Raw genomic sequence first — 12,167 nt, 5'->3', positions numbered from 1 at the left:
AAAAGAACTCAAAGGAAAAATAAAAAATGGAATAAAGAATAGTTTGGTAATATTCAACAAGATTAGGAATTGCTATAGGCTAGGATGAAAAGGGTGCAACAGTAGATAATAACAAATGGCCATTCAGAATCCTTAGTGGAATAAGAAGAACAACTGTTGACTTGGATAGAGGAAAGGAGGTAGCAAGAAGAGATCTCGTGGAAACAAAAATCGAGAGTCCAATGGCTAAGGGAGGGAGAAAGAAACACTAGATTCTTCCACAAAACAATGATTCAACATCGACAGCATAACATAATATTTTCATTATTAGACCAGGAAGGAAATTAGCTAATACAAAATGATGAGATGGAGAACTTGTTCGTCAATCACTTCCAAAATATAATGACCAAACCAAATCCTGATAGGGCAGAAGATATAAAAAAGATAATTAGGCATATCCCACAGGCGGTCTGCAGGGAAAAAAACCTAACACTAATGAGGGCTATAACCATGGAAGAAGTGGAGGTAGTCAAAACAGAATTTTTCTAGGCAACATGGCCGATTCTAGAAGAAGACATCCTAGGAGTAGTGGAGGAGTCCAGAAGAACTAAAAAGGTACATCATTCCCTAAAATGAACTTTTTTAGTTCTTATTCCAAAATATGACCACTCTAAAGAGCCACTAGGGTTTAGACCTATAGCCTTATGCAATGTAATCTACAAAATTCTTTCAACCATAATGGTCAATCGACTTAAACCGATCCTCCCAGCACTAATATCCCAAGAGAAAAATGGTTTTGTTAGAGGAAGGCAAACTGTGGATGGGATAGTAACTGCTCAAGAGAAAATACAGTCTCTTAAGAACCTCAAATCCAAAGGTATGATGATCAAACTAGACCTGTCGAAAGAACATGATTGGTTAAGCTGGACCTATCTCCAAAGTATCCTGAAAGCCTTTGGCTTTGACCCCCGATGGATAAATTGGATATATTCCTTTATATCGACTCTTGTTTTCTCAATCCTCCTTAATGGAGAATTGTTATAGGCCTTCAACGCAACAAGGGGGATAAGACAAGGATGCTTGATTTACCCCTTCTTGTTTATATTAGCAGCTGAAGGTCTAGGAAGATATGTTAAAGAGAAGGTGCAAACAAGACAATTCAAAGGTCGGCGCATGTGGGGAATGACATGCCCTTAACTCATCAAGAGTTCGTGGACGACATCATGATTTTCTATCAAGATACCCTAAAGGAAGCTAGGGCCCTCCTAGCCATTTTTCAAGACTTCATGAGTGCCTCAAGAATGCAGATCAACAAAGAGAAGTCATATATCTTCTTCTTTAACACAACATCTCAAGCTCAAGCATTCCTAGCAAGAATAATGGGCTTTCTCATAGGAGCCTTCCCATTGAAATATCTGTGGATTCCGTTAAGTCTTCATCTAATCAGAGTGGAAAATTGGAAGGCTCTCCTGGCAAAGATCCAAGGTCACCTACGAAATTGGACCTTCCGGGCATTAAACATGGTGCGTAAATTCATCCTACTAAGGGAATGTTGCAATCAATTCCTATCTACCAAATCTCAAGCCTAGCAATCCCTAAAATAGTGTGTAACAAGATAAAAAATATCTTCAAGAAATTCCTATGGCAAGGGCCACAAAAAAAAAATGTGATTTATTATCTTGGAACTCGCTAAATTAAACCAAACAAAGCAGGGGGATTGGGCCCTCGAGACCTGTATACTCTAAACCAAGTAATGGGGGCCAAGTTATGGTGTAGACGGATACAGGGAGGAACAAATCTATGGAAAGAAATATGGGGTAGAAAATATGGGATGCCTAGGTCAAGAGAAGGATGATTGAGAATCTAGTAAAATATAAAGGGATCAGTTATATGGAACCTTGCAGCCGAAAACAAGGAACTTATAAGAAGCCATAGCTTCTAGGAAATTGAGGAGGAGATAAAGCTAATTTCTGGCAAGAGGCTTGGCAGCAGAGAGAAAAATTATTCATCAGGAAGGATCTAGTGGATATATTATTAAATAGAAACAACCTAGCAAATCAAGTTTTGAGAAACTTCTGGGAAATGGAGATAGGAGTACTATGGAGAAAACAAAAGAGTAGACAACACTGACCAGAAGCACTAGATTCTATATAGTGTTCAGCCTACGATAAGGATATGAACTCTAGAAGAATAGCGATTGCGGAAGGATCATATATTATAAGGTGGGAATATAGAATAAAATGAATGTTCAATGTCCAAGAGGGATATTATCTGCAAGTAGAACAACAACAAAAGCAAGATTTAACCATAGGAATGCATATGGAAGGACAAATTGTGGCCAAAAGTAGCCTTCTCCTATGGGTGGTCCTCCATGGCCATTCCCTAACATGGGACCAACTACAAGTAAGGGGGATGTAGGGACCATCGATTTGCTGCACATGCGAAGGACAAATGGAAACGATGGAACAACTTCTGAATGCCTGTAGTTGTAGCAAAGTCCGATGGAAAAATCATGAAATCCTCTTTGGCCACACGAATAGGGATCAATCAAGCACAAAAACAACAATGGAAAACTGGAGAAAGAGAATATACCAGAGTCTCATCTTGAACTGAGCCTCAAATATCTCCCTAGGATTTCTCATGTGGGTAGTGTGGAAAGAAAGGAATATGAGAATTTTTAAAGTGGAAGAAAAAACAGGAATGGAGTTATGGGAAACGATAGTACATAATATCATAGAGATGATTCTAGCTGAGAAATGGTACCCATAAAATTGGGAAACCACACCACAAGAGCGTCGAATAATGAAGATGTTAAATTTGAGTCTGTGAATGCTGATGCCTAACTCATGGAAACTAAAACCTAGACCCCGAGAATCCTTATCCTTCTTTTTATTTCCCTCAATGATTTCATAAAACTAAGCTTTGATGGTGCAACCAAAGGAATCTGGGAACAGTAGGCTCAGGAGGAGTGTTCAAAGACCACCAAGGAAAAAACATCTGGTTATTTGCAATGGATTGTAGAATAGTGAGCAACAATGACGCGGATATTTATGCACTTAAACAAGGATTAGATATTGCTTGAAGAGAAAAAGTCCAGAAGATGGTGGTGGAAGGAGACTCAACACTGGTGACAGACATAGTGAAAAAAGTCCAACAAGGAACCCAATGGGAAAAGATAATCCAAAGTTGGAGAACGGAAAGACTAGTTAAGTAAATAGGAAGCCTGATACAAGGGATAGACTACATCGTCCCAGAACATGTCCTATGATTGAGAAATGTGGCAACAAACATCTTAGCAAATTAGGGATGTTGCAAACCCGAAAGCAACCTAGATATAGCAGGAGACAAAATAAATCAAACAAAAGGAATGAATAGTCTCACGGAAATTATGAGAAAAGAGAAGGAGAAAGGACAGAATCCCTGATCGGGGTGCATAGGGCAATGGGAGCCAGATGGAATAAGGGAAGGACAGGTGGAAGGAGGGTAGGATAGTCAATGAATGGAGTTGAAAAATAGGAGACAGCTAGGGCAGCCAAAAATTGTAAGGATATGACGGAGGACATTAAATGGAGGGGAAGTGGGCACCTCGACTAAGGATTTCACATGAAGGAAGGCGAGGAGGACATGGAAAAGTGGCAAGTGGAGGGCACCTCGGTAATGAGAATAGGTAGGTGGGTGAGAAGTTGGGAAAGAAAGGTGGAAAGGAAACTGGGGGAATGCATGTAGAGGGCTGAGGGAGAACGAGCGGATGAAGAAGTTGGTGAACGTCGAGAGAAGGGGCGCGACAACCAACAACTAGAATTCGTTAGCAACAACTGGTATGTAACTAAAGCTCCCCTCTATGTTGATATGGTAACAATGTCTCGCAATTGGAGGAGATTTTGTAAAATAAGGAGAGAGGTTTTGAATGCAATAGGAAAATGTTGGTTCTGTGTTAAGAAAATAATATTTGGTCTCTTAATATTGGAAATAAATGAAAAATTCTGTAAATTCAAGTATAATTACCTATTAATATTGCATGGGTCTAACTTGATAGTATTCTTAGAAGGGTGGGGGGGGGGGAACGAGCCCTGTGAGGGGCTTGGATGGTCCTTGGTTAAAATAAGATAGTCTCGTTTCTTAGCTATGGAAAGTAATGGAAAATTTTGTGTATATAAGTATAATTTCTTGTTGATAGTGTTTGGGTATAATTGGATGGTATTCCTGGATGGGTAGGGGGGGAATACGAGACCTCTGAGAGGCCTGGAAGGAAGCAGAATCTGGGAAGAAAATAAGGATGCATGTCATTAGGAATGGCTGCAAAACTGAGCCGAAAAAAGGCTTTGAGGCCTCTACGAGATTTCGGGGGAGTTGTTGCCTCTTGGAACAGGGAGGGGAGAGAGTAAGGAACCAAAATTGGAAAAAAAATCCTAGTGAGGATAGTTTAGCATCGGGTGGGATACTCACACCACTGAGACAGGAAATAGGTCAAGTGCATTAGGGAAGGTACAATTCCAGACCAAGAGGGATTTGCAAGGACAGAGGAAAAGAAATCAGTGAGGACACTGATTAGAGATTACATTCCAGGGAAGCTGCAACCTCAAAAATCTAAGAGGGGGTCTGTCCTTGTGGCGGAATGGCTGAAAAAAATCAGCTCCCCTGAAGTCAGTAAGATAACCCCTAGCCCGCTAGATCATAAGAGAGGAGGGGGACAACTGTGGAGAACCTAGGGAATGGAAATCAGGGTGGGCATAGAGTTGAGGCGAGAGGCAATAACTGAGTGGTTGAAATCTGGGAGTGATTGGGCAGCTGAGAAGAAAACCAGAAGCGATAATGTTGAAACTCATATAAAAAAGGAATGACAGATTAAAATTATTATTGCTTTTAATGATTTATTATTGGTTAACATTACATGTAGTACCAATTTCGGTGCTCTCCAATCTTCGAAGCTACGGCAACCGAAATAGGTAAGGTTGTAGGGGTGTAGGGATTGTAGGAAACAAAAGCAGGAAAAGATGGTAAAAGGAGGAGGGAAAAAAGGATGAAAATTTGGCAGAAGAGAAAGAAAGAAGACAGACCAGAAAATTAAGGACTCAGATGCATCAGTGAGCGAACCATAGAGAAAAAGGGGAAGAAGAACGGAAGAGGAGAGGAAAGCATGCAGAATTTAATGCATGCCTACCATGTAGGAACCCTAATAGAAGTAAAGGTAGTAATAGCATCATAGGAAGCAGAGTTAAATGTCAATGTGGAAAATGAAGAAATCCCAATAGGAGATTGGGAACCAATAATTAATGACCCGGGCCATACTCGAGCTCATCAAACCCTATTCAGACAGACCATACGACAACACTAGGTAATGAAAATCCTTTTGGCCAGGGCAATAATAAATTATAAGGATAGATAAGAGGCAAAGGGGGACATGCAGGAGGAACCAAGCTTAAAAGATATCCAGAAGGAAATCCAGTTAGTGCAAATGCAACAATATCACCAAAACCTCCGCTTAAAGAGAATGAAAAAGCAGATCCAGACACTGTTGCAGAGTGAAGTGCCCGAGTCAAGTGCGAAAGACCCAACTCCAATAGAATCATCAGATGACTGAAGTAGAGAGATAAACAATTTTTTTTTTTTTTTTATTTGGAATAAATTTACTTTACAAGCATTAAGTATATGGTACATATAGCAGCAAACATATCCTGGATGATAAGAATCAAACTGTTTAAATTTTGAACAACTTTTGATGCTGATCGGTGGCTAACAGACCTAGTTTCCTTTGGGTAGATTGAGGTTACCAAACATATTTTGATAGACATATCTTACTACCTTCTTATAGAAAATTAATAGAAAATGCAAGTACTACCAACCCTACACAAAAAGACATAATATATATATATATATATATATATATCTAAATTTGACCAAGAGTAAATGAAACATAAAACTTATTTCCTAATTTATTATCAAGTTTAACCATGATAAACATTTATTTAAAATATAATACTTTTAATTATATGGAAAAAATTTATGCTCTATTAATTTAACATATTTTTATCAAAACAAAAAATACTAACCTAATGCATTGAACATATTTTAAAATTAATTAATAATAAATACATAATTGTTTTAACCCTTGATAAATTTCATCCTTTACCTATTTTAAAATTACTTAATAATAAATATATAATTGTTTTAACCCTATCACATGACTTGACAAATTTCATTCTTTGCTAGGATTTTTAGGCCGATAGGCCTTCCTTTGGAACAAACTTTCGTCGTCCCTTTGTCTCCCGTGCTGACACGTGGAGAGTTATGCCATCGCTGTCGTGTCTCTACCACCTGTCATCTGCACTACTGGCGATTGGCGTTAAGCTGCGGACGATAAGGAAACAGCATCCTCAACGTACGGGTTTTTTTCCTCATAAACCCTTTCCCGTCGCATCCCGTTCCGTTCCGTCGAGAGACCCACCGCTGGCCCCATTCATGCCGAGCCCTCTTATTGCGGTGAACTTCTTCACGTTTGCGACTTGTAATGAATCGCTGTCGTGCTGAGTTATGTTTTCTGCCAGCAGCCGCCCTTTCCTTTCGCCCGCCATAAATCTAGCCAGCGGCGCTAAGTAAAAGCAAACCAGGTTGACAGTGGGGACCTGAGCGAGAATGTAGGTAACCGTCACACAAAGCCCGCCACTCCAGAGTAGGGTAGTAATGGCGCATTCTGTTGCGGTCCCTGTTTTGCGGTGCACAGCTGTTCTGATGCACGATCAACTGTTCTGCGGTTTCCGTGCTTCCATGAGCGGGAGCCTTCTTGGATCAAACTACCGGCCGTCTTGGATCAATCTCACAGAGTATAGCACTGTTCACGAGCGGGTAACGGAGCTGGAAATCGAACCGGAAGAGAACATCTGCAGGACATCATTTCTTCCAGATCAGGTCATCGTCTGTCTTAGTCCTCTTTAATTTTGAAGCTCTCTCAGTCCTCTTTAATAGATGCCCAGGAAGGGAGCCCATGTAGGTTCTGAAGTTATTTTAATGAAGAACTGTTTGATGGGCAGAAAATCTGTGTAAACGTGTGATTGAGATTGGTTGTTTGTTTGCTTCCGTTGTTTAAGTTTTGTTAAGATCTCAGTCGTGCTTTTTATTCAGTAGATCCGTAATAATCTACTAGGTGGTAAATTCCCAAGTTAATGGGGTCAAGGAAATTTAAGTTTTAACACAATAAACTACCCTCAAGTTCAGAGAAGACCTTAATCATCCAAGGAGCACAGCTTATCGTGTTTCCATTTCTAGGAGACCAACAATTTGCTTGTGGAGACAATGCCAGCTCAAAATAATGAGATTTGAAAGCAAATGCTTGAAGAGGAGTCAATTATGACACTGAAAATGGACTGGATGACGTATGGGACAAATATGTACAATGCAGATAGAAAGAGAAGAATAATGAAGAAAAGAAAATAAAAATTTAATGTCATTTCTTATTCTTTGCATTACATATTAGGAGAACGCTGAAAAAGACCAGTTTGATGCATATTATACCAGACGCTGGATGAAACAATTAGCGCAGGATAAGACAAAAAATCACAAGTTACTTTGATGTCTAAGAATTATGCAGCCAGGGAAGAATACTTACTTCCCAAGCAGACCTATTGTGAAGCCACAGAGGACTAAATAAGTTCCAAATGCCATAAAGGGAATATATAAGTCTGGAGAATTTATATCATAGATAGGTGGCTTGTGTGTGAGACCGCCTGGAATCTGCTCAGCTATCCTTGTCCAATGACCCTAAAAAAACACAGTGAAAACATACAAAAAAAAATAAACTTATGTATGATTACAAACATTCTCAAGCAAAATGAAAATACTACCACTATGGGGAGATGAATTTTCAGTGGAGTCAGATACTTTGTGACTTACCCTGTGCAAAAAGGGAAACAGGATTACTTTCAACTTGTTCTTCACATATCGGTTGTTCACTTGAAAATAATATTGTGGATCAGAAAAATATTTACTGACCTGCTCATAAAAATCATCACCTCAGCTTATTAAGAGAAACTTTGTCAATCAGAAGAAATTAAAAAAGGAAACTATTCTTGCTGTAAACCCCTATCCATGGAATCAATTGACTCATCTCTCATTTTAAATGGAGACCTATTAGAAATTTCAAAGTGATTCAACCAGAATAAAAGTGCAACTCATACAATGCTTTGCACATTTTCTGTGCCACTTCCAAAAATTCTTTCCCCATATGCACCTAATCCATCTCGAATAAATCCTGAAGCAGCCCCATAAAATGCATTATTGAATGGATTTGGTGCTATGTTCAATGGTGGTCTCTGCATGCCAGACTGTCCTCCGAGGTCTTCATACATGACTTTGGGTACCTGTAACAATCAACCAGGTAGATTAAAGTTAAAAAAACCACGTTACAACCCATAGTTGAAAACTGTCCTCAAATAGAGATGAGATAGCCAGAACTCCACTTCTATGGAGAAAATACAGAGTAGAATTGGATCTGACTCCTTTTGATAACTGCCTAGCTGGAAAATATTCCATGGTTTACTTTATTGGTAAATTTCAGTTTATAAATGTTAAAATGAGGAAACATGTATGCATACATGTAGAGGCTAAGAGGAAGTTATGCACATTACATCAAATGCATTATTGAATGGATTTGGTGCTGTGTTCGATGGTGGTCTCTGCATGCCAGGCTGTCCTCCGAGGTCTTCATACATGACTTTGGGTACCTGTAACAATCAACCAGGTAGAATAAAGTTAAAAATCCACGTTACAACCCATAGTTGAAAACTGTCCTCAAATAGAGATGAGATAGCCAGAACTCCACTTCTATGGAGAAAATACAGAGTAGAATTGGATCTGACTCCTTTTGATAACTGGCTAGCTGGAAAATATTCCATGGTTTACTTTATTGGTAAATTTCAGTTTATAAATGTTAAAATGAGGAAACATGTATGCATACATGTAGAGGCTAAGAGGAAGTTATGCAAATTACATAATGTACTCTTTCTTCTCCTTGTGAGGGATTTTTGTCGCGTCTGTTTATTGTTTTTTATTAGTAGTGATAAAAATTGTCATTGCCCATTGCTAAATCATAGAACAGTCTTCTGCTCTTTCTTCTCTCTGCTGTTCCATTGTTCCAATGATGTGCATTTTTTTTTATCATTATAAGGAATTTATATCTTACTATTTCGCTTCATGTATATCTTATATCTCACCTACTCTTTCTTATCATTGTAAGGAAGTTATTTCTTACCATAATTTATACCAGTCTCTTGTTTCGCTTCTTGTATCATATTTTGTTATAATTGATTCTTATTAGGAGAGGCACAAGTCGTGATAGGGAGGAAGCTATGCACATGTAATTTGCCAAGGGACTTTCTGGTGCTTAAAAATTAAATTGCCACATATCTCCGCTGGTCTGTCATGAGTGTATTAGCTGTTAATTTGTTAATGTTTAGTTTCATGGCACTTTTAATGAGAATTATCGAGTAGACAATTTTGCATCAAGTACTCTTCTCTTCTTTCAAGAAACAAATATGTAGCTTCACCCAACCAACTTTATACATACATGCACACACAGCTAGAACAGGTATAATGATGATGGTTCCCTAGCTAGGATCAACTCCACTGCATTACTGGCATGTACATAATTAACATTTAACTCGCCATTGCTACCGAATTATACCTAAATTTATTGCTAGGTCAACTGATCCCATGCAAATGCCAATATTATCCCTTGTTGGGTAAGCCATGTGCAACACCATTGGCGTATCACTGCTACCTATGGAGTTCATGATTGCGTTCAAAATAGGTATATGATGCCAGCCTCCCTAAAGTGAATATGGTAAAGTGTCAACATACAGAGTTTACCTCTGAAATTTGGAAGGCAGGGACTGTAACACCTGCTGTGTCAGCCCTATTGTTAAGCACTCACCCCTAAATTCCTCTGTGGTGAACATGTCTCCCACATGAACATCTGCTGGTTTCCAAGGAGAACACAGTCTGTAGTAGGGGCAAGTTCTCATGATCTATCTATTTATTGGGCTGAGGCTCCTCCCTATTTCTCTTCAACATATGTCATTCTACTCTGAATTCTGCATGTGTGGTGCGTAAGAAACTGACATACTAACAATACCAGTAGACAAAACATGGTGTGAGCACACATTTTTAGAGCAAATTTTGATTGTGCACACCTAAGGATAGGTAGGAGGTGACGTCATTCAAAGCCCTTCCTTTCAGGTCATGAAATTACATGGGTTAGCAAGGCTAAAATTATATTGAAACTGCCCACATTCTTTCCCCTTTCACATCATACTCCATTTCCCTCTTTTTAACTTTGTACTAAAAGAAAATGGGAATTGAATTACTCCTATTTTCCAGATCGCTGCATTTAGGTGGGTTGGTCAGGCTGCAAATAAATAGAAACTGCCCATGATAGTCCACAATCGGGCCACTGTTATGTGACTGATGGAATCTGATTGTTGTTATGGTCTGGCCGCTGTTTTCAGGGTCATGTTTCTGACAAGAGGGAGGAGCCAGATAGCTCTTATTACAAACATGAGCTTGGCCCCAGATAGTTCTTCTATATGCCTGGACTGAAGGAATGTGTGAACTTTCACATTCAATAGCTATACATGGTGTTTGAATAGCGTGTTCACTATATGCAATGCCTGCTATTCAACATCCCTAAAATGTGCAGAAATGCACAAGCACAGTGAGTACACCCGAATATAGCATATTAAAGAAAAAAAAATTGTGCATTGTTCACAGGATACTTATTATTACAAAGCCATATGGAGTCCAGTCAGCCTTTTAGAAGGGTCTGCAAAGGGTAAATTAAGTGAGTGAAATACATGGCAAATGCCTCGATTGAACCACATCTCTTAATGTGTAGGATCAGTATTAGGATTGGTTGAGAAATGTTCCTATTTCATTGATGTTTTGCCGGTATTGTAAGACTATAAGCATTTTTGAGCCACTTGAGGTGCTTCTAAATTCCAACAATATGTAGCTTGTCCCTGAATCAAATAACAAGCATTTTGTTAACGTGGATTACCTTGGGTGGTTAATACGAGAGGTTATTCTCCTCCCCGTGTAGGTTGTGCCCTTATTATTGTTTCACCATCAACAGATAGCCTTCTTAGATTAGATTCCGCATTCATGTCACATCTTCTTTGACTAGAATTCTGTATTGTGGTGAAATTGATGAATTGCAGGTACTCCTATCATGGGAAAAAGAAACCTCTTGTTCTATTATGGAGACAACCTTGACACCGAATGCCATTCCTCTATTGCTAAATGGTTGCACCGAGATTCAACCACTACTTCAGATAATCGATGTAGGTTCCGTTACCTCATTGAAAACAACATCCTCGCACTTCCACATTACTCTATCTGATGGAACACATCAACATAAGACTTTGCTACCATCCGTATATGGCCCACAAGTTGTCTCTGGAGACATCCAAATTGGCTCGATAATTCTGCTCAAAAAAGCAGCTTGCACAGTGCTGCAAAACTCCTCGTAAGGCCCACCATTTGAAATCACCCTCTTTTACTTTTTCCTGCCTAGCCGTTTTTTGCATCAAAAGAAGGAAAATGGAATCTTTATTAATTCATTTCTTACTTGTTTACATAAGGTCCATCCGAGTCGTTGAGCTTGAAGTTGTGCAGCGCTCAGCAGCATTGATGAAGGACACATCGACGCTGCAACATGCACAGGCGGGTTCAGCCGAATTTAGCTCTTCGTCAGCTGAAGATACCTTGCCCTCTGTAGTTACTCCACCAACTACGGCAACAACTCCAACAATTCCATTCACGGCACTCAACCCGTACTGAAAATATTGGTCTATCCAAGGTAGAGCATCTACAAAGACATCATTGAAGGCATACAACAATGTGCGAGGCTCAGGAAAAGTTTTCGGATTTGACCTTATCAACTGTGATAAGGAAGAGATCCACCTTTTTGCATTTGCTGAACTGGCCAAATCTCTTTACAATCTAATTCAGGTTGGGAAACTATACATTGTATCAAATGGCATAGTAAGAGAAGCAAATCCAAACTACAACCACCTCAAGAACAAATGGGAGATTTACTTGTCTGCTGCTTCCACTATCAATCCATGTCCTACAGATGATCCAACGTTTCCCTACCAGATCTTTCACTTCAAGAATATTGCTGAAGTAAAAAGTGCAAC

At 39.2% G+C, this 12,167-nt stretch overlaps 1 protein-coding gene across 1 annotated transcript; it reads right to left on the bottom strand.

Annotated features, from left to right (window-relative positions):
* Nucleotides 1-7,578: 7,578 nt before the first annotated feature.
* Nucleotides 7,579-8,321, bottom strand: LOC149240864 (uncharacterized). The gene is made up of 3 exons (XM_089367378.1): nucleotides 8,151-8,321; nucleotides 7,867-7,965; nucleotides 7,579-7,734 (listed from the first exon to the last, which is right to left on the bottom strand). The coding sequence occupies exons 1-3, from the start codon at nucleotides 8,319-8,321 to the stop codon at nucleotides 7,579-7,581; spliced, it is 426 nt and encodes a 141-aa protein (XP_089223504.1).
* Nucleotides 8,322-12,167: the final 3,846 nt, after the last annotated feature.

Source organism: Pinus tabuliformis, chromosome 8 (assembly GCF_031772625.1).
Source record: "Pinus tabuliformis cultivar Carrire ecotype Pingquan chromosome 8, CPIR1, whole genome shotgun sequence".
Lineage (NCBI taxonomy): Eukaryota > Viridiplantae > Streptophyta > Pinopsida > Pinales > Pinaceae > Pinus > Pinus tabuliformis.
The sequence above is the reverse complement of the archived record's forward strand: the minus strand, read 5'-3'. Positions and strand labels throughout refer to the sequence as shown.

Excerpts from the sequence above, each read along its gene's own strand:
- LOC149240864 (XM_089367378.1), bottom strand. The coding sequence starts at position 8,321 with ATGTATGAAGACCTCGGAGGACAGTCTGGCATGCAGAGACCACCATTG. Across the intron at positions 7,966-8,150 it reads CAGAAAATGTGCAAAGCATT|GTCAGTAAATATTTTTCTGA; the intron begins GTATGAGTTGCA and ends TTTTATGAGCAG. Across the intron at positions 7,735-7,866 it reads TGTTTCCCTTTTTGCACAGG|GGTCATTGGACAAGGATAGC; the intron begins GTAAGTCACAAA and ends GTGTTTTTTTAG.